The following is a 22,780-nucleotide window of genomic DNA, read 5'->3' on the forward strand; positions in this document are numbered from 1 at the left end:
TTCCCCTCTGCAGGAGAACACGTCAGACTGTGGACGGGGCCACTCCTTCCGTCCGTCCCTCTACACCTTACTGCTCATTCAGCTGCTTCTGCTCTATCCGGCCGTCAGCCCCCACTTTCACTATCTACTACATTAATTCCTCCACTTATCCTCCTTTTAGCCTTCCCCACCTAAAACCCTCCAACCCCACCTCCATGCCCCCATGCCCTCCCCCCTGATATAGTCATAGGTAATAATGGGACTTCCCTTCACTGCAAGTTGGAAGCCCTGAGTGCCGCGCTACCCAGCTCGCTTCAGTTTGTGTCGCATAGTGACAACTGCCGGACGTGTGTGTCCTCAGCCAGTTAACCTTCATCTGCCGGAGGCGTGGGTGGTGCTGCACCACCTGGATCATCAGAGGCAACGTCAGAAAAGAGAATACAACCCCCCCCCCCCCCGCCCCTTCTCCTCCCAATGTCCACCCCACCATCCAGAGAAGGGAGGGGCAAGAGGACAGGCTGGTGTCCTCGTCACAGACCTCCCGCCTCATACAGACTGGAGAGTTGAGGTCGTCTGTCCGCCTCCGCCTCTGTCCGTCAGACAGACGGTGGGACTTCTCCTTCTTCTTCTCTCCTCCATCTCAGAGTCTCGCCGCTCTGTCATCCGCCTCTCGTAAGAGGCTTTGGACCGTTCAACCAGTTATAGCCGCCACCATAAAAGAAAATAACAGATTAAAAAAAGAACTGTCAAGTATACAAAATGTCAAGTATAAACCGCTGAAGTGAAGAGTATTCCAAGCATACAGTATATTTAGGTTTTCATTTGAAAAGGAAGTTGTTTAAGTGTTTATTTAAAAAGACATGAATTAATTGTATGCACTATATCTACTTGCCAAAATGAGATAGACTTTCATGTGGTCTTATTTTTTTATAGCCAAAACACGAGGAGGGAATGGCTTCTGATTTAGATTTAGGATAAACCATGTGAGGAAGAGGAGACACTGAATGCTGATTCATTTTGTGCAGCACCTAATTACAGATTAATGCTTTTAAAAGACGTCGACTGGGGATTATTGTAATTACATGATGGTAATCGCATTTCTTCAAGTATTTCTCCTCATATTTACTATTTAAGGCTAGTGCTATCTGACTTACAACACTAGTGACAGCTGTGAAATATGAATCAGTGTTTAGTCACTTCAGTGTCGTGTATTATTCTCCTTTATGATCAATCGACCATTCTGACCTCTGGTTTTGGACTGATGTTTAAAAAGAAAAAAAAGAAATCCCTGTGGTCTCTGAAGCAAAAGCTCATCTCTGCCAATCCTCATGAGGCTTCTCCAGTAACCTCTACTAACTCTCCTAATCACGATTTATAAATGTGCTTTACTTCTGGTCACCTGACAGACACAGCAAGATCTCTGCCTCATGACCGTCTCATAGTAGTTCCGGGTGGGTTTTTACTTTTACCTTTGACTGATGCTGTTCAAACTTCAAAACCATTCGCTGCTGGGGGATCGGGGCTTATCAACATTTCCAACAAAAGTGCAGAAGAGGCAACTAAATATGGTGATCACGTACAGTAGTAGTCTGGTTGTAATGCGTCGCACTTCATCATTTGATCATTCCGATGTTTAGGAGCCGCTCTGTTTCATAGTGCCTTGATGCACTTTGTTTTTTGGACCACATGGGCTGTATAAGAGTAGAGCTACTGTATAGTATCTTTATAGAGCAGCCATCTTTGAGGCTTTGGATGTGAGACTGAATCTGTCAGCTGTAGAAATAGCTTTACACGGAGCCATCGCACTGACCGGCTCTAGCTTAATGTATTTGCCCTCTCGGCTGTGGTTGCTCCAGAGCCACCTGACTGCCATCATATGGAGTTACTATACCGTTACTTTACGAAGCCATGTATAGAGCTATGATACACTATCAGTATACAGCGACATAACTGGCCATAGAGCGTTTTTAGGGCCACCTGACTGCTATAGTTCTGCCTGAATCGTTTGTGTGTGGATGTGTGTGTGTGTGTGTTTGTTAGTTTGCGTTATAAACCCTCAAAGGGAATGTCATTACAAATGAGATGTGGAGTGTGTGAGGGATGACAGTTGTGGTAGCTGTTTTTATTTCCTGCTCTTGTGGAAGGGGAAAAAAGGGATTTTACTGAAACAAAAATAATTCATCTTTAACCATCAGTCTGCCTAAATGTTAATCTAAGAGAGCAGAGGTGTCCGAAAGAATGTGTAGTTCATCAGTGTTTTCTGCTTCAAATGCAACATAGTAAACAAAGCCTCTCTAAATGCCTTAGTGTTACACAGTACGGAGCTCTGATACGTTTCCTTCCCTCATGTACACTCACACACTAATACATCCTCCAAAATATTCACTCCCCTGGGTTTTCTTGGTGTTCTGCAGTAAGTATAGTGAGCTCTAATTTTGTATTTTTGCGTCTTGGATGATTCGTTATTGATTGATGCCTGTTTTTTGATTAAATGCTTGAAAGCCAGGTGGGAGTTTTCCATTTCAAAAAGCCTCCGACCTTCGATGTTCACACCCACCCAAACCTCACTGTATTGCTCAGGTGGGACGACTCACGCAACAATTTGAACCTTAACCACACACTCTGTACAGTTGTTGGTACTATTTGATGTGACAAAATGCTGGCACAGTATCTGCAGCGCGGCTCGGAGCAAATCTGACAAAACAATAGACTGTTAATAAATTATTGTATTTCCAATTTGGCTCTTTTCAGTGTTGAGCACCTGATGCCGTATGCAGTTTTACTTTTCTGGCATTTGTTTGTCTCTGTCCTGTGCCATTTAATCCTGTCTGTATTTCCACTGTCTGTAAATTAGCGCTACACGTGCCTGTGGAAATGTACCCCCTGCAACTTCCTCTCTTTTCCTGGCTCAGTACGCTTACAGTCCTCACACATAAACTGAATATGTAGGCCTACAGTTTCTTTGCACCTGCACCGAGACGTTATGCACAACACACCTATAAGCGAACATGTAATGATGACACTTATTCATGCCCAGCTGGGGGTTGTCAAGCACCAGGCAGAAGTAAGCCAAGGACGTCACTTCCCCAGGTGTTTTTTTTGGTGAGCGGGTGGAATGTCAGAGGCAAGCTCAGGGAGTGGGTCTTCACAGAGCAGCACGGGCCCGTCGGACTGAAGGTCATGGAGGAATCATGTAGTGACGTCTGTGTGTGCATCCCGCCGGAGAGGAAAAGTCTTCTGACGGGAACACCCGACTGATTTCTGTGGTTTGACAAATTTACTTTTGCCAAAAAAATGAATAAAAATAGAAAATTGGACCAGCTTGGGGATGATGAGAGGGAGGCGGTCAGCTTTAGGATTCACCCCTTAAATAAGTAGGGGATGGTCTTCTTAAAGTTTCTTGCCCCCGTCCCGACCCTCGCTGCATCTGTGTTGGTGCGTCTCTGTGGGAAAGACACAGTGTGTATGTGATTCTGTAGTCTGTAGTCTGGTGCTATGTGACCATGTTTGACAAGTGTGTAAAAAAAAATAACAGCAACATTTAGAGTAAAAAAAAAAGTTTAATCAGTCAAATTTTAAGTGAAGTTATAAAAAATATAGGAATTCAGCACTGTTGATAAGTTTGAGATCTGAAGTCAAAATGTTTTGAATTTTTAGTTTTTATTTCTTGTACGTGTGAGTTTGAATGTTTGTGTGTGTGAAAGATTTAGCTCCTTCTTTTCTGGGCACTGGTCCATGTCGCTCCATTCTTTTGTACAGATGAAGCTAAAAAAAAAAAAAAGAAGAGGGCAAAATTTGTAAAATATTGTGTCTGTGACTCCTTGTAAAATATTTTCAAATTGTTTATTACAGAGAATCAGTTATTAAATAATGTTCATATTTTTCACTTCATTTCAGCGTGTGGTGTTTTGTTTTGTCAGTCAAGATATTTATTTATTTACTTACATTGAAATATAAAATGTATTTATTTAAAAAGTCAAACCCATAATTGTAGCTTAACTATTAATTATGATTTAGTTTTAAAAGGAAAATTTGACATCTCGAAGACCATACACATTCACGCTAGCAGCCGACTAACTTAGCATTACACAAAAATAAAAGCTAGCTTAAAAAAAAAAAAAAAGAAACATGCTAACTAGAAGTTAGTCAGTGGGTTTTAGAGGTGCTGGTAGGTTGATTTTGTTACCTTTGCACAGACAGGCTAGCTGTTTTCCCGTTTGTCATGTATTTATGCTAAGCTAAGTTAGCTGGCTGTTATCAGGAGCTTCATATTTAGCACATAAATCTTCTCATCTAACTCGGCAGCAAAGTAAATAAGCGCATTTCTCAAAATGTCTTTGAATGTTTGAGCCTCATCTCCTCTCAGCATTAGTACAGTCTCAATTTCCACTGGCACGATTTAAAAAAGGCAAAAATCAGGTTTTGCAAAAAGGTTTGTGAGCTAAATTTGTCATGAATGAATAATGTGTTTATTTGTGTGGCTCGTCTGAGTCGTTTATGTGTGACTGTTGTTGAGAATCCCTCCCATCGATCTACAGCGAGGAGCTTCACAGCGTATTTAGGAAGTCAGTGAGAGCTTTGTGCCAAGTGTCGGGGTCGTCCAGGTAACAGGGGTGTCCCGCTCCCTTCATCACCACCACGCTGTGATTGGCCAGATTGCTCAGGTTGCTCAGCGACAGTTCTCCAAGCTGAGCGTCCTGGTCTCCATAAACGATCAGCGTTGGGACCTGGAAGAGAGACGGGACACAATAACAAGTTATAGTAAAGAGGAATCATTCCCCGAGTCTTTTCTCTCTCTCTGTTTCTGTTTGTTTGTTGTTTGTTTTTAAATTCAAGCCCGTAGCTAAAGGGATTTTGTAGATGTCCTCTATTTTACCTCAGGTAAAAAATAGTAATTCAAACAGCTTTTAGAAAAAAGGTAAAGCATTTTATTAGATGTGACTTATTTATGTGTCAATAAGAATAAAAGTAAAGAAAAGAAAAGAGCAGACTAGGCAGAAGACAATAAAAGCTTAATATTAGCTTTTGTCAGCAGCAATACAAGTATTTAGACCCTTTACTTGAATACAAGTCACAATATAGATATACTCCATTACTAAGTCAAAAGCCCTGCATTAAAGGTGCACTCCAAAGATATTGTTTCACTTTTACATAAAAAATTAGGGGACTTGCAAGACAGATGAACAAAGACTGAAGCAACAGCGTTATCCTGACTTTTAAAGCACCAGTATACTTTAGTGAAGTGATCGTCGAACAGCTTTGAAACAAAGCCCACAAACCAACGTCAGATTACAAGTCCCTCAATTTCTGAAACTTTCCAAAACCCGACAATCTAACATTCACACCCACGTCAAGGCGTGATTGGTGAGAAAGGAGCCAGGGTTCAAACTCTCCAGCTCTCTGTCTTCATCGTTAACAACTATTTATGTCGCTTTTTGTGTGAACAACCGAGTGCAACACCTCGAATGTCTTCCAGGAGAAACTGGCTGAAAATGTGTCATCCCACAAATTAACTTGTGCTTTGAAAGGAGTTGTGCCCGCTTGGCGTTTCGCCCTCGCTATATTTGCATTTTTCGTTACCGTGACCGCCATTTCCGTAGCTTCCTCATGGTCACATGGTCACTATGTTATAGAGGTTGATGTCATCTCAAACACAGCAAAATATTACATATTACTTTTACCTTCTGATGATTTTGGACTACACAGTCAAGAGCTCAAGCTCCAGACATGCTGGAGCTATAGTTTGTTACAGTTCGTACTTCAGACTTTCATCAGTAAAAGTCATCATTATGCAGAAAAATGGCACATGAGTGTTATTCTATTACTTAAGTTATAACTTTGCTATAATTAGTAATACCTTAAAGTTGAAAGTTTAGTAATTCCCTGCAAAGTAACCTTTCACCACTTGCTTTGTGTTTATTTATTCACTGTACTTTATAGTTCTTTTTATATCAACATATCAACACATAATATCATGTTGCTGCTTCAATATCTTTTCCCCAAATCACTGAACATCAAGCAGCCATGATGCTCTTGGTGACATGTTTGCTTGTTTTTGGAGGGTAACTACTTTTCAGTAACAAACACGTCTCCTTCATGGATAATGCAGCTTCACTTGGTTTGCCATCTAAGAAATTGAATTTTGAAATAGTTAAAAGTCACATGATATCTGCTCCTCTCATGGTCGCATGTAAAAGGGAGAGAAGGTTGTGCTGGAAAATAGGGTTGACATTCATGGTTGTTAAAGTTAAGAGGAAATGAAGAGCAAAAACACATTTTGGAAGGAAGGAAACTTCAAAGGAACATGAAAAATAACCACACACACAGACTGTACCTTTACACTCTGGTACTGCTCTGCTGTGAATTTGTCAGTGCAGATAGGAGCTACAGGGACGTAGGCTCGTATCAGAGCCTGGTGCTGGAGGAGGAATGGGAGGGAGTACATCCCGCTGAGCGACGGGCTGATCACCACCACCGGGCTCAGGCTCAGCTGCTCACACACCTCTTTCAGGAAACCTGCAGGGGCAAGTTCTCCAACGGCCGTCGGAGCCTCGGCTGACTTAGACCTGCCGAAACCTGCGGACGGAGAGAGAAGGCGGGAGAGCAGACTAATGAAGGCGTGAGAGAAGAAGAAGGCGGGGTTTCACTTTTATTGGATACCAGAAGCTTTAGATCAGAGGTTTTCAAACTGTGGAGGGAGAGACATGAGGCACAAATACTGCATGAGGTGAAAGGGAACAGGTGCATTATAAAAACAACAGGAAGTTAATAATTGTAGTTAGGCTGTGGATTTGGCTCGCTCACCAACAACGTCAGCAGTTAGTGCTGCACCAATGACTCTGGCGCACAGCACATGGGCTCAGTTCAGGAACTGGACTAGATATTGTGGAACAATATTAAACAGTCAGCGTTTAAAAACATCTAAAAACACTTTTTAAGATAAACTTAGAACTGGCGTTTAGTTAAGATTCAGTCTTAGTTATGTTCTTGGAGTTATTTGTTTACTCTATTATGATTATTTAGTTTCATATTGCTTTTCTTATGTGTTTTTTGTAATGTTTTGAACAAAATCATTTTTATTCCAAATTGTAATAAATTAAGTATATTCTTATTGAGTGCTTTGATCAAAACTGGGGGAGAGTCGTGATAAGCCTTTTCAGGCTTTTGGCCTCCCTTGCATTTTCTGTTAATGTTCTTCTTTTTGCTTTAAATTTTTTAAATTAAAAATTAAAAAAGCATACTGCCAGATTACTTCACTTTGCATAACATATAGCTCTCCATATCGGCTGGAACATCACACTCACCTGGCAGGTCGATGGCGACCGCACGGCAGCCTGCTTTGGCCAGAGTCTCCAGAGTGCCGATGTTGAGCCAGTTTTCGGATGAGAAACGGATGCCGTGAAGGAGTAAAACTGACATCCTCACTTCCCCTGCGGCAGGTTCACTCTGTCTGTAGAACAGCGGTGCTTTGCAGAACTCCATCTGCACACTGCCCTCTGTCATCTTAACAGCTGACATCCTGCACAGAAAACTGTCATTTTACTTCACTGTACTGTTACACATATTATATATATTATGGCGTGGTAAAGTAATCAAGATACCATAACTAAAAGTATTATTTATGCAGCATACTTATTATTTCAGGATTATAACTCTGGATGCATCACTTCACTGCTGCAGCTGGTTTGAATGACTTTATAGACTGCTGACATTAACAAGCAGTGTTTATTCCAGTTTCACAGCAGCATACATGTTTTGCAATGTATTGCACCGTTTTGCACGAAGTTGCTGTTAATTTGTCCACACTCCCTACGTGTTTACTGGACTTTCGTTGGGTTGTCCCCCTGCAGCTAACTCTCGTCCACTTCAGTGTTAAGAGTAAAAGAGTTTCAGGCAGTCGGGTTAAACAGCCTGATCAAAGTCCACATGAGATCATTTTATTTGTAATATCGAGTTTGCTCTCATCACAAACACGATAAGACAATAATAGTGTCTTACCTGGCAGCCTCCAGGGTTGAAGCGATGAGAAGTAAAGCAGGACAGTTTAATCTTGAACCAGCTGCAGCTTCACAGTTTCACTTTATTTCCCGGAAAACAAGATGGAAAAAAAAGTTAGAAATTATTCTACTGACGTCTAGCGTTTGTAAAGGGAATTGCTTTTATTCTGACAGCAATTTTGAAAAATACAATCCTTGTTTTTTTGCAAAATAGTTGGAAGAGTGCAAGCATGAACACGGCCGAATGTGCTGCTCTTCATTAATGATTAATACACAGTATTGATCGGCTGTGTTTTGGGGATTATGGCCTGTTTGAGTAAGGGATCGTGTGGGTGTCAATGTTTGCTGCAGGGCCTTCTAACATCATGTTTTTTCTCAGTGTCGGGTTGTGATCGGAGGATTAATCTCCAAAAACGACGTCAGAGCAGAGATCTCATCCAACCAGTGTTATAAAACTGTATGTTCATCGTCCACAGACCTCCAACAATGAAACTGTTGCTGCACTTTATTCTCCTCACAGTCGGACTGGCCACAGGTAAGAACGTTTTATTATCCTAAATATCTCCATATTATTTAATGGTCTGTGTTGTTATGAGGGGTCTAAATGTTTGTTTTTATTATGTATTTTGATTCAGAGTAAAGGCCTGTTTAGTAACTATCTTTATATTTATTGTTTATAAAGAAATGTACAACCAAAATGAAAAAGAAGTCAGTTATTTTCAGTTGAATATTTTTTACTTAAGTACTAGGGTTATTATGTAATAGATGTGGAGGAATTCAGATCCTTTACTTAAATTAAAGTATTAATACCACACTGTGAAAATACTTAACTACAAGTAAAATATCCTGTATTCAAAACCTTACTTAATTAAGCATGTAAGTATTATCAGCTAAATGTACTTAAAGTATCAAAAGCAAAAGTAGGCCACTCATTGTCAGTGTTTTACTATTATATATATATATATATATATATATATATATATATATATATATATATATATATATATATATATATATATATATATATATATATAAAGCCCACTAAGACAAATGTGTAATTTGTGATATTGGGCTATATAAATCTGATATAATAAATAAATAATAATAAATAAATTTGATTTGATATATGATGTTTTTGGATTACTATTAAAGCTGCATTATTGTTGCATTTAACTGACGTAGATGTTTACGGTTGTAACTCCTTTATATACTGTTGACTAGTTTAATCTACAGCAATGCATCATATTCTATAAAATCATCAAATGTCTTTAACAGCCACGTATCTCTAAAGAGTCAACTTTTCATGAAAACAGCTTTGTGACGATGCAAATATCCAGCTGATCCAAGAGGGTTTTTAAATAGTTTGTGTAACTTAAGAAGAAGGAGAATTGTCTTAAAACATAAAGGCATACTTCATCCTTAATTTTATCAAAAACTTCCATTTTTTGTTTTTTGTATTTTTGTGAGTACTGGGATTATGGTATTCAAGCACTGCATGAAGAGTGATAATAGTAGTGGTCTGTTTCAGTAACCAGGTGTGTGCTGAGTTGCTGTTTAAAGCTTTTTCTGGTCTCAGCGTCTTGGTCCAAAGGTTATGTGTGCAGGCTCGTGCCCAAATGTTGCAGTTGGTACCAGTGAGAACATGCACTCCAGTTCAACCGGGGACTAAACAGATAGACTTGGTCCTGCCAGTCACTTTACATTTTATTGTTCTGCTCTGCACAAACAGGCTACCGCAGCCCACTGAATGACTTCCAGCGCTCAGAGGGCCGAGAGCTCGTCCCCACCTCCTGGAACTCAGCTCGAGTGTTGTTGTTACCGGGCCTGAACCTGGAGGACTGCGCCACACGCTGCTCACAGTCTCTGGACTGCAGGTACTGTTACTCTGACACAGCAGGCTGTAAGCATCACTTGGCAACATTTTCTTTCGAGCAAGGCCATAATTAGTCAATTATATTATTAGATGACTTTATTTAACACTGGTGGATGAAGTACTCAAGTATTTTACTAAAGTAAAAGTATAAAAGTATTAGCATGAAAATGTACTAAAAGTACTCATTCTGCACAATGAATAATATATGTTTTATTATCAAATTAATTATTCATGCATTAATGTGTTCATCACTTTAATATTGCAGCTGGTAAAGGAGGAGCTTATTTTATTTAACTTTATATATATATATATTGCTGGGTAGCTTATGAATTTCACCAAGGAATCAATAAAGTTTTTATCTTAACCTGGAATAATATGTGATAAATAATTAGTTGCTTATATTTTGTATTATTACTCTGAATCTTCAAAGTAACCGTAGTTATCAGATGAATGTAGTGAAGTCAGAAGTACCACACTTGTAATGTCCTTGTAATGATCTTAAAATCACACTAATCGATATCAAGCCTTTCATCACTGTACCTTATTGTAAGTTTGTATCCATCACCGATAAAGCTTTGCCATTAAAACATCCCTTTAACACCAGAGCGTTCAACTACGAGACGCGTCCGATTGTTTCCTGCAAACATCTTCCCTGGGTGGGTGACGGGAGCAACGCGGAGGTGAAGAGGAACGTAAACTGTGACCTTTACGAGAAGAAGGGTAAGACTCATTGTGTGATGTTGCAGAGATCAACGGGACGGATCTGGAGTTGTTCAATTGTTTTTGTTTTTATTATGAAGTCTATGTCAGAAAGTGCATCGTGAGTAAAGGAGAAGACTACCGAGGGAAAGTCTTCACCACGAGAAGCGGGCTCACCTGCCAACAGTGGTGGTCCAAGTTTCCTCACGATCACAGGTGAGACGCATTCATCTTTGTGAGGCTCATGCAGTGTAATCAGATTTAAGGTGAAAGAAGGATTATGAGGTGAAACAGCTGATATTCAAAGGGTTTGAACAACAGTGGGTGAACCGTGAAGGACCTTTTATACATAATCCTCCAATTCTATAGATCCTAAACATACAGATAAGAAGTGTTTTATGGCCAAAGGAAATCCCCAAAACAAGCAGGAAGCAAAGAGTCTGGCTGCAGTACATGCTTGGCTTAAAAGATACTTACTTCTTGTTGATGTTTATAGGTTGTAGACATAGACTTTGTAATAGAAGGAAATTGGGAGACTGTGTATAAACAGGGCTCCAACTCCAACACTCTTGCTCTGACGTGGATGTCCTCAAATTAAAGTTGAGAGCTGGCACTTTAACATGTTACATTTCTAATTCAGTGCCAGGATGAAAAGAGCTCATTAAAGAAATTAGACACTGTCTCAAAACATTTTGACTGTACTGCAGGATAACTGAAACAGTCCATCACTCCGTAAAACTCTCTGTGCGTCTCAGGTGGACTCCTACAGCTACTAACGGTCTGGAGTTGAACTACTGCAGGAATCCAGATGGGGATCGGATCGGCCCGTGGTGCTACACCACCGACCCTGAGCGCCGTTATGAAAGCTGCAACATCCCCCAGTGTAAAGATGGTACATCCCATACATGTCCAAACATCACCATGCTTTATGAAAAGGACGTACAAGTGTGATGGGAAAAGCTTTATTTACAGGTCCTGAAACTTAGCAATAATTTTACGGGACGTTTCTTGGAACGAGTTACATCATTTGGTGAAATAGAGACTATATGGTGAGAAGATACACGTAGAAATTCACTCATTCATTTGAGATTTTTAAAATAAGAAATAAATAATTTGAAAAATAAATGTAGTATTTCCCTTAAAGAATTCCTTAAAACTTAATCAGCCGGAATCAACTTCCCCGGTTGATTCATTAATTATTTTTAGCAATAAAACAAATCTTAAATGTTATGTTTAAATATTCAAATAAGGCCAATGGCTAACTTTTGATGAATTTAGGAGAAATCTACAAGCACAAATAGACACTTTAATGTGTATTTTGGATTTTTTTACTTTCCACGAGTCTGAAACAGGATATGGAAGCATAATATTCCAAAATCTCAAAATTGACCAGTGCAAGTGAGTGTCTCGCCTTAAACCCAAAACCCAAACTCCCTTTACTGCTTTGTATGTTTTCCTGTAATTTACAACTACACAGAAAAAGTAATTTCACATTGTTTTCTGACGTTGAAGCTGTGTTGGTGGTTTTGTTGGCAGAGGTATGCATCACATGTAATGGAGAGGACTACAGAGGACAGGTTGACCACACTGTGAGTGGCAGAGAGTGTCAGAGATGGGACCAGCAGTACCCTCACCAACACATCTACCAGCCTGAAAAGTACTGGAGTATTCAGCACTACCAATGAACAAGTTGATCATGTAAAATGGTGTGCTCTAAACTGTTTAAGTCTTTTCTTTGTGTTATTGTGGACATAAAGAAACATTAATGTATTTTTCAGGTATCCTGATAAGAGTTTAGATGACAACTACTGCCGTAACCCCGACGCCTCCCCGGTGCCCTGGTGTTACACCACAGAGACCGAGGTGGAGAGGGAGAACTGTGAGATCAGCAAGTGCAGTAAGATGCTGTTTTTTATAGTAACATATACTATATATAACACTATTAGAAATACTCACAATAAGATTAAAGATGGAATGATTAGTTGATTAATTGAATAGTCGAGATAGAAAAATAATCGTCAACTATTGTTGCAAAAAATGCCGAACATTCATGTTTCCATCTATAATAATAATAAACTGAATATTTCTGGGTTTTTGACGAGTGGTTGGACAAAGTTTTTACTGTTTGGTAACAGTTTATGGACTAAATATTTAATTAATTGAGAAAATAATCATGAAAATAATCATTTCAGTGCTATGCAATATCTTTCTGTAACTTTTAGACCTTCTAGCTTGTTTCTTCTGTTTTGTATTTGCCATTTGTTCCCTCTGGCACACTCGAGGAGACATGAGCTAAATGAAGTTGATTTCTGCGGCGCTAGGAGACACGGTGGAATTAGAGATTCTCATTAAGTCGCTGTAATTAAATTTAGAAAAATCACCTTTTTGGTGTTTGTGCAGATTACTTCCCAGATTGTGAGACATTTCACAGTTGCCCCATTAAGTCTCTTTGATAAATGCGGCAGTACGTTTGCAAATGTTTGTCGCTGATTCGAGCCTTTGCATTGTCTCGCAGGGTTTCAGGTTGATTAAAGGTTAATTACAATGTTTCTTTTATTATGGTATTTGTGTTTATTCGGCTTGTTTTCATTTTTGTTTATTTTCTGTGAGTTTTTACTGTGGTATAGCTTTCGTTAGGATTAGTGCGAGTGGTACGACATTAAATAAATAAACCAAAACAGGGTTCAGTTCAGTGTTTTCTCCAGAATTTCCACACACGTTGTGCAAGATGACTCTGGCAATGTTGGCATTTCCACTGAGAACAGAGATCACCAAACATCTATAAGATAGCACCATCTTGTGGTGCAGGCAGTGTTTGTCAAAAAATAAAACGCTTCTCAAAATCAATTATCATCATATAGAATAACAAAATCCTCAAAATGAAATATCACAGTTTCAATTTTATTGTAATGCTTTTATAAGAAGTAGTATCTAAGTTCAATCTTTTTCTTTTATCCAGTGTATTTACTCAGTTTTTGTGTCTGCAACAGACAAACAAATCCGAATCAGAAGAATATTGGGGGAATTCTCACTTTAAATCAGCTGAGTGGTTACAGCGCAGGCCATATAACCACAACTTCACAGGTTCAATTCCAGTTTAAGGACCTTTGTTTTATGTCATACACACCGTCATCTGTCAAATAGAAGTTTGGTTCTTTACATTTCAGGAATCTAATAAAAAAATTCAAAATATGTCAATATAAAACTAGATAGACTTTTATCTTCGCTTCAAATTTAACTATGGTAGCGATCACTCTTACACGATCATTGGACTTTTAAAAGGTCAATTGTTTAATCGGATTCATTAAATACATGTTTTTGAGACATAGAAATACTCTACTTGGAATAATAATGTCTTATTATTATAATTCTACCTTGATAAATGACATCCACTCCTTCTCTCTCATGAAAAAATGAATAATTATACTGTTTGTTTCAAATGTTTAACTGCTGGAAACAAGATTCAAATTCCCACATCACACATGTGTCAGTTACATATTGAACCATGATTGGCATGTTGTGATGTCACAAAACTTTTAGGTGAGCAAAGAGAAATGTTCTTCTTTCAGCAGATGGATTTGAAAACAGCCCTCTAGTGTCAACGTTACAAAGCACACCTATGCTGGAGTTTGTAGGCTTAGTCAGGAAAGATACTTTCTGTTTAATTTCAGTACAATACAGGAACATAAATACTCTCAGCGACCATTTAAACTAACCTCACCTCTGCATATTCCACTAAGTATTTGCTCTTTCCTTCCAGCTGAGGTGCGGGTGGAGAAACGCCAGCGCTCCAGCTTCACAACGAACTGTTTTCGTGGACGGGGGGAGGATTACCGCGGTAAAGTCAACGAGACAACATCCGGTATCCCCTGTCAGCCGTGGGATGCCCAAAACCCTCATGAGCATCCCTTCTACCCAAACACATATGAATGCAAGTAAGTACAACACACAGCCTGACGGAGGAAGAAGTTGTGAGTTTGAAAGATAAAAGTACTTTGGGGTTCTTTTCTGCACTCATGGCCTGTTAGTTTGCTCCACACATGAATATTAATGTCAAGATGTCATCGCAGTGAATATTCTTGTGATCTTATTTCTCTGCTGACAGTTGACAGTTGATGATAAATGGTCAGCAACTCCAGATTAAGAAGCGGGTCGCACTCTGTCTGGCAATATGGATGTGAAATGAATATTAAGCTTATTTGTAATGCGGTAATCATTCATCATGCCTAAATCGATTACAAGCGTTTCAATCAAACATTTTTAGTAGAAGTTACAAAGTGTGGATGCTAGTATGTTATTCCAGTGTAATCTTTGAACTAAACAGTAAATGGGCTGAGAAGATACAGTACAGTGTGCCTGTGTAACCGGTCACGTAATGCATTATGAGACATTATTATTGTAATGCCTGTATATTGTTAATAGAGACAAAAAATGTCCTAATTTTAGCTGCAAGAAAATATTATGTGTGGTACAATAAAGAATTAACTATGCATTTAATAATGTTTACACACTGGCCTGCTGCAGATTTTATAAACTTATATATTTGATTTAATAAAAGAACCCGGGACATTTTAAATCACTACAAAGGTTAAACATTGCTAACAAGATAATAACTATCTTGCAGCAAGTCATGTGTATAAGTGCCTCAATGGCCAAGTGCCAGACTAGTTACAGGTGTGAGTATACCTGAGACCAGCATGGGTATAATACTAGACAAAATTCTGTCAACATTTTAAGATAGTTTTGGATCTAAATTCTAATTATGGATCAGCTAGTTATTTTAAGTTGTAATGTTTTTATCTTGCTTCAATTTTATGCATAACCATTTGTTTGTTTTAAAATCTGTTTATGCTTGTTTTATTTAGTTTGTTAGGTATGTTTGTTTTCGAAGTGACTATGTGGAAAAGTGTGTTGTGTGTAGGACTGTACCTGACTGTGTGCTACATCTCCTCTAGAGGTTTAAAGGAGAACTACTGTCGTAACCCAGATGGGTCGGAGGCTCCCTGGTGCTTCACATCTGTGCCAGAGATGAGGACTGCTCTCTGCTTACAGATCAAACGCTGTGCAGACGACATAGAGGCTGAAGGTACGACTTCTTGAATCGCATTTAAATGATGAATTCAGTTTTAGCTTCAGTTTCAACTGTCGCGGTTACAGATGAAGTTTGAAAGGTCCTAAGACCGTCTGAAGATGAAGATGAGAACATGCTGGGCTGCAGCTAGAAAGACTCAGGTCATTAGTCAAAATTCCCTCCATGCAACAACTAGAATATTTGAACCGGTCACTGATAATGGTCTCTATCTCTATTTTTATATATTCATCGTCACACTTTAAGTTCTAAATGCAGCTTTGAGAAAAGAAATCATGGTGGGGAAATACAGAATCTTTGATTTATTTGTTTGTTTGTTTGAATATATTGAGTCAAAGAATACCAATGTACACCATTAGTGTACATAATATCCAGTGTTCAGTATTCTGAGCAAAACTCTGAGTATTAGAAAGGTGGCCCTGCATGAGCTTTAGTGTTTACTGCTTTCACTGTGTCATAATTCATCGAGGTCACTGTCATAATAATATATATATATATTTTTTATACAGATTGCTACCATGAAAATGGAAGAAACTACAGAGGCATGGTCCGCAAAACTCGCAAGGGGATCACCTGCCAGAAATGGAACGTTAACACACCTCACCAAACCAAGTACGATGATCATTTACAAAGACAGATGAGCCCAGCTCGTTGCCTTTTAATAAAGCTGTGTCCAAAATCTCAAATCTAAACTGCATAATAATTCTAAGCAGGTGTTGAGTATGTTGTGTAGTCACGCAAGAAAAGTGACTCTATTAATAACACTCAAAACAGATGCAGATTTATTGTGGTGCTACACTATTCTCCCACAATGCAATGCACAGAGTTGGGGGAGCTAGTTGATGGTGGTGAAACACCGCACCAAGCAAATGTGTGGAAAAACTATTTTTCTTTGTTAAATCGTCAGTGGCATTTTATTGTGCTATAACAGTTGAATATATTGATTTATTTTATAGTAACTACAAATATAGTTCTATAAAATGAGTATAGAATTTAATATACAGTTAGTATGTAGTATGATAGTATTCATTAGTATGATTTTCCAGGATAAACCCAAGGACGCATCCTGAGGCCAACCTGACGGAGAACTACTGTCGTAACCCGGATGGGGACCAGCACGGACCCTGGTGCTACACCACCGACCACAAAACTGAGTTTGACTACTGTGCCATCAAACAGTGTGGTACATTACAATGCTTTCTTTGTGTATATCTTCTACTGCATGGTGACAATTAATCCAGAGCTTCTGTTTTCTGACTTTAAGGATTGATCTGTTTCTTGTTCTAACCCTAACAGCTGGAGAGAAAGTGTCCATGATTGAACCAGTAGGTTAGTATCTACATGTATATGAAGCAACATTTCCATGATGACAACAACAACAAGCTTCCCCGTGTGTTTTTCTTTGTACAATAAGATGTCACCATTTTGTCAACACAGAGAAAGTGGAGTTCAGTGAGTGCGGGAAGAGAGAGGACCGCATCCAGAGGACGAGGTTGCGTATTGTGAATGGGGTTCCTGGGAACTCGCCGTGGACAGTGAGCCTGAGAGACAGGTGAGTCTGAACGCTGATGGCCGTTAACAAGTGAAATACACTCAGCTGTGTCGTGTGTGTGTGACCTCTGACCTCTTGTGTGCAGGAAAGGAAACCATTTCTGTGGAGGATCCCTTGTTAACCCCAGATGGGTGATCAGCACAAAGCAGTGTTTCTCCTCCTGGTAAACTTTGTTTATTTCTAGGTTTTTGGAGCGCAACCCATCAGCAGGGTGTCAGCGTTGTCACTGAGAACATATTCACATTTAGCTCAAAGCACTGCTGTGCCTAAGTACAGCCTCACAGAGCAGGTAGCGACTCTCTTGTTTAAAATGAGCGGTACTGGGAAGAGCAGTATTAGACTTCTTGAATTCCCTTTAAAGACTAAGGGATATTTCAGGACAAGACATGAAATAAAAAGAGTTGTACTGTGCTTGTCTGCATGTGTGCGCAGCTACGTGGACCTGCCCGGGTACTCGGCCATGATGGGAACACTATTTCGTGATCCACAAGAAGAGGAGCCCGGCATGCAAACCATCCCTCTGACAAAGATCGTCTGTGGACCCTCAGAGTCTCAGCTGGTCATGCTACAACTGGAATAGTGTGTACTGTCAAGTGCTCACACACACACACACACACACACACACACACACACACACACGCACGCACGCACGCACGCACGCACACACACACACACACACACACCAATAATTTCCCCCTGCCTTCTTTCTTTAGCCCGGCCCAGTTTAATGAGCGTGTCTCTCAGATCTGCCTCCCTCCTGAGCGCTACATTGTAGCTGAGGAGACACCATGTGAGATCGCAGGATGGGGTGAGACTCGAGGCAAGTATAATCCTTTGGAAATGATTAACTTGACACTGAATTAACTACAAGCTGCGCTTCATGCAACTACAATATGCTTCAATCGCGGTAATTGATAATAGATGACTCCCTTCGAACAAGCATCTTGTGTCTGCCCTTGAAGTAATGTTGCATCTAAATAAGAGAGCTATTCAGACCATTGAGCAACAGATGGAGTTGCTATTTGCAGAAACGTTCAACATCTGTCCACCTTCCTTTTTTCTTTTCTCCATCTCTCTAAAGACATTGGCTGCTGCTAACTCATTCCTCCTTTTTGGCTGTTTTTTCAAGGGACTGGAGATGAGACTGTCCTCAATGTGGCCCACATACCAGTTCTTAGTAACAAGGAATGCAACAAATACTTCAGAGGACGTGTTCGTGAGAATGAGATGTGCACGTCCACTTTCCAGGGCGGGGTTGGCGCCTGTGAGGTAAGTGTCCATGAAAAATGTGCTCAGCACATAAAGCTTTATAGTCATTTTTGAGAAGAATATTTTTGTTTACCTTGGAGCTTCAGCAGTTTCTCCATTTCTCTATTTTATTTTTTAAGATTTCTTTTTATTGTTACATTTAGCCCTTTCTTTTTTATTACAGTCAGTATTGGGGAGTAGCTATTTACATGTAAAGGTCTTTATTAATTAATTACATTTATTAAATTACAAAATAAATGAAAATGTAATCAATTACTGAGAAAATAATCTGTAATTAAATGACGGTTACTAATAGAAAGATTGGTTGTTACAAAAGGGTCATTAGTATTTCTTTTGTTGGTAGAAATCTTATATGTAGATTATAACATGTATTATGTTGATCTGTTCCAATCTTATATATAGATTTATATTTGAAGAACTTTGTTATATTGAATAACTTTGTTGTTCAGTGTTGAGTACTGTTGTGGTGTTAGCTCTGCCTGCTTAACTTTGTTTTGGGGATTTTTCAGCTTTAATTAAAATATTTGTTAGAAAAGTAATCAAATGTAATAAGTTATATTACTTTGATGAAGTAATTAAAATAGTTACATTGGTTATTACATTTTTACCGGGTGGGCTTACTAGTAATCTGTAACCTATTACATTCAAAAGTAACCTTTCCAATACTTGTTATAGTAGAGATGCATTGTGGTTAATGTGGTTTACGTCTTAACAACTAAGTCACCATGACACCCCAAAACTGACTGATTTGTATTTGACATTTACTGCAGTGTGCAGTGGTACCGGAGGAAAAGTGCAACAATTTAGGAAATGCGATAATTTGCTTTCTTGTCAAGAGTTAGATGAGACACTCTCCTGCCTGTGTGCTAAATATGAAGCTAGAGCCAGTAGCCAGTTAGCTTAGCTTAGCATAACTAGCCACTGCCCGGTTGCATAAGTTTCAAACTTTAGTTCGTCTGTAATGCAAAGTATTTCCCCTGAGCGCTGGAGTTTTCTTAGACTTAGTTTTGTTTAGTCTAAGGCTTTCATAATACAGCACATGTGCACTTCAGTTACTATGGTTACGCTTCACTCACATCATCATCCTTTACTTCACAGTATTATTCTCAGTGTTAGCTAGCTTCTCCAAAATGGACAACAAAGAGAATACAAAAAGAAAAATAATGAGAATGCTGATTACTATTATTTATGCATGTATTTCTATGTAATACGCAGAATGACCATAGGAACACATGCATGCACTTAATCTTACATCAGCACATGCTTTGCTCCAACTCACAAATATTCTTTTCTTTCCTTTGAAACAAATTATTTTTAAATAATGCATTTTTTATTTTATATTTTTACATTTTCTGAGGGAAATGGTTACTACGGATCTTATAGCAAGAGAATACTTAATTAGCTAAGGGCAAACACGTAGCGATCAAAGGGTTTTCCCCATACAACATCCTGAGGAAATCCTTATGGTGATGTAATAAAATAAAGAAATTCTAACGCCTCCTTTAATTAAAATCTAAGGACAACCTTAGTCTAAGTGGTTTTATGCAACCGGGTACTGGCTCTGTACAGAAGTGACAAAATCCACCCACTTGAACCTGTAACGCTCACTAACTATCAACGCGTTATATCTCGTTTGGTTAATTAGTACAAAAACTAAAGTGTAAAATCGACAACAATTTGTGGATTTGAGGGCCGTTGGAGGTAAGTGGTATCAATTTTCTCATATAACTCCTGGCAAAAAAGCGTATTCCCAAAATGTCAAACTACTGCTATTAATGAGAAAGAATAACACCATTAACCGCTGAGAATTAGCACAAAAATCTTTTGAGGATGAAAATCTCTTGAAGTAAAGAGCATACAGCTATTTATATGTTCCTATAAATCAAACACATTCACCACTTGGATAATGGAGGTGGACTGGACAAGATGTGACTGCAAGATGTTTCCAACCTCAGCAGTGACAGTCAGTCATAACAGAGACAAATAATGACGCCAGAGTGTTGTTCCTGTGTGTCTGCAGAGAGACTACGGCGGCCCTCTGGCGTGTCAGAACAGGGACTGCTGGGTACTCGAGGGTGTGATCATCCCCATGAGGCGCTGCGGACACCCGGGGCAGCCCAACATCTTCATCCGAGTCTCTGTCTACGTGGACTGGATCAAGAAGGTCATGGAGATGGCTTAGAGACAGAGACTGCCATCCAACAGGAACTGATCAAATCTGCTGGCTAGGCCCTAAAGAGCAGTTATTCCTTTTACTAAATACATTGTTCTTCTTCTCAGATGTCTCTTGTACAATTAAAAAATGTTAATAATACATGAGGTTTATAGTCAGATTTTATTATACAGGTTATAACATTACTCCTAAACATAATCACGTATGCTGCAAAACAATGCAGAAAGGATTTTTCATAAAAATAAAGTAAACTTCTACACATTTCATGAAGTCCCCCCGTTTACATCTTTATATATTGCTTATAAATGCTAAAGTATAATGCAGTTGTAAGCAGATATAAGGCCAGGTGTTAATTGATGTGGCAACAATGATATCTTCTGCCCATGAAAGGATAGTTTATAACTTTGTGTTTACTATATGTTCAGACAGCAGCCTCCACTTAGGAGTTCCACAACAGAAGTTATAGTTGTTCACAAAAACATTATTAAACAATGCTTACAACTAATTTATAGTGCATTAAAAAACATTTATTAAAAGGTTTATATACTGCTTAGAAATGCTAAATATGAGCACTTAAAGTAAAGTGTTTTTGTTATTTATTCACCAAAAAAGGATGCAGGGACAAAAACTAATTGTAGCCCCGAAGGTTCAGAGGAGAACAACTGAGAATAAGTAACTCCCAATAACAGGAGCGAGGTGGGGGGTGGGGGTTTACAGCACACATTTTAAGTTCCTAACATCCCCTGGAAATGCACCCTTTACCACAAAACTGTACGCTTCCCCTCCTCTCCCTGGCATTGAATGGAGCTCCAAAATACCTTCTTTGCCCCCAGCCTCTAAAGAAATCCCTCCTCTGCCTGTCTTTTGATGCCTGCCCCCACCTCTAAAGACATGCCTTTGTGCCTTATGCAGAACTGTATGCGCTGCACATTCTTTCTAGTTCTATAGGAGGATTTTTGTAACCCGGTCCTGATGAGCCCACGGAATTCAGCTTAAATAAACCTCAAGATCAGAGTCCGACCGAATCTCAGACACACCAGCCTGCAGAGGGCCACTGAACTCACACAATTTCTCTCTCATGCAAACCCTCCCCCCTCTCTCTCTGTCTTATACATTTTCACACCAACATTTTTTTTCTCGACAATCCAAAGATACTGACATTTTATCTTTAGCAGAACTAATAGCGCTGAAGTGTAGAAGATGTTCGCTTTAACAAATAATGGACAATGATCCTCCTGTTGGACACAGCGTGTGGAAATGGCAGGTTGACTGTTGTGATTTCAGCCTCATTCTGCTCACTTTCATTTAGTACTTGTTATAGTGGATGACTAATAAAAACTCATATATGACTACCAGTTCTGGCTTAAAGCTTCTGGGAAACCTGAATACATTTTTAATAAATGTTGCCACAGATGTATGCAAATAGTTTCTTTGTTATTTTGTTTTAGGCATCGTATGGTTATGTTCTGTGTGTAGGCTGAATGAAATAAACACTTTGAATCTTTGAATTCAACATTTGATTGTGAATTTTTCTAAATGTAATGTATGATTTCACAGTATATTCAATCTGTGAATTTCTCAATTACATCATGAAACTGACACTTTCAAGAGTTCAAATCCATCTTTGTAACCTAAAGCTTTATATTTTTGGTCTCATGCCAGCACGCTCACCTGACATGACTCCATGAGCGGGTCGGTATTAGCCGGCCCTGGAATGTGTATTCACTGTAGTTCAAACATTTCCGTCTGTATTTATCAATTTGTGCAAAGTTACCTCCTGAAAATCAAGAAAAATATATTTCAGTAATATTTGAAAATAAAGAGAATAAAAGATCTAGTGCATGATTAAATCAACCAAACTGGGGTCAATGTTCCCCCCCAAACAAATGCATATCAGACGGCTGCCCCTGCTCATTTGATATTTCTGTCCTTTGTTTTGACTTACATAATCTCCAACAGTGTAAATGGGGATATAACAGCAGGGAGAGAGAGAGAGAGAGAGAGAGAGAGAGAGAGAGAGAGAGAGAGAGAGAGAGAGAGAGAGAGAGAGAAACTGCTCGAAACCGTCTAGACAGTCTCATCTCACCAGCATTTCTACTGAACCTTTTCCTCCCGTCTTTGGGGAACTTCCCCACTTTGGGAACCCCGG

The 22,780-nt window shown here is 39.2% G+C and overlaps 3 protein-coding genes across 3 annotated transcripts in view; 2 read left to right on the forward strand and 1 right to left on the reverse strand.

The window, feature by feature from the left end:
* The window catches only part of cacna2d2a (calcium channel, voltage-dependent, alpha 2/delta subunit 2a), a 139,683-nt gene extending 135,863 nt beyond the window's left edge, over window positions 1-3,820 (forward strand). The window contains 1 exon segment of the mRNA XM_029430692.1: window positions 14-3,820. Coding sequence (XP_029286552.1) covers window positions 14-136 — 123 coding nt within the window. The 3' untranslated portion in view covers window positions 137-3,820.
* Window positions 3,520-8,102, reverse strand: abhd14b (abhydrolase domain containing 14B). The gene is made up of 5 exons (XM_029430695.1): window positions 7,978-8,102; window positions 7,284-7,498; window positions 6,314-6,555; window positions 4,479-4,706; window positions 3,520-3,744 (listed from the first exon to the last, which is right to left on the reverse strand). The coding sequence occupies exons 2-4, from the start codon at window positions 7,495-7,497 to the stop codon at window positions 4,527-4,529; spliced, it is 636 nt and encodes a 211-aa protein (XP_029286555.1). The 5' UTR covers window position 7,498; window positions 7,978-8,102; the 3' UTR covers window positions 3,520-3,744; window positions 4,479-4,526.
* On the forward strand, window positions 7,872-22,139 carry mst1 (macrophage stimulating 1). Its single transcript, XM_029430694.1, has 18 exons — window positions 7,872-8,511; window positions 9,706-9,850; window positions 10,454-10,569; window positions 10,650-10,764; window positions 11,304-11,440; window positions 12,085-12,205; window positions 12,327-12,445; window positions 14,309-14,483; window positions 15,504-15,634; window positions 16,147-16,249; window positions 16,684-16,820; window positions 16,934-16,966; window positions 17,075-17,189; window positions 17,275-17,352; window positions 17,622-17,768; window positions 17,903-18,009; window positions 18,319-18,458; window positions 20,479-22,139. The coding sequence occupies exons 1-18, from the start codon at window positions 8,436-8,438 to the stop codon at window positions 20,638-20,640; spliced, it is 2,157 nt and encodes a 718-aa protein (XP_029286554.1). The 5' UTR covers window positions 7,872-8,435; the 3' UTR covers window positions 20,641-22,139.
* Window positions 22,140-22,780: the final 641 nt, after the last annotated feature.

This window comes from Cottoperca gobio, chromosome 5 (assembly GCF_900634415.1).
Source record: "Cottoperca gobio chromosome 5, fCotGob3.1, whole genome shotgun sequence".
Taxonomy (NCBI): Eukaryota; Metazoa; Chordata; class Actinopteri; order Perciformes; family Bovichtidae; genus Cottoperca; species Cottoperca gobio.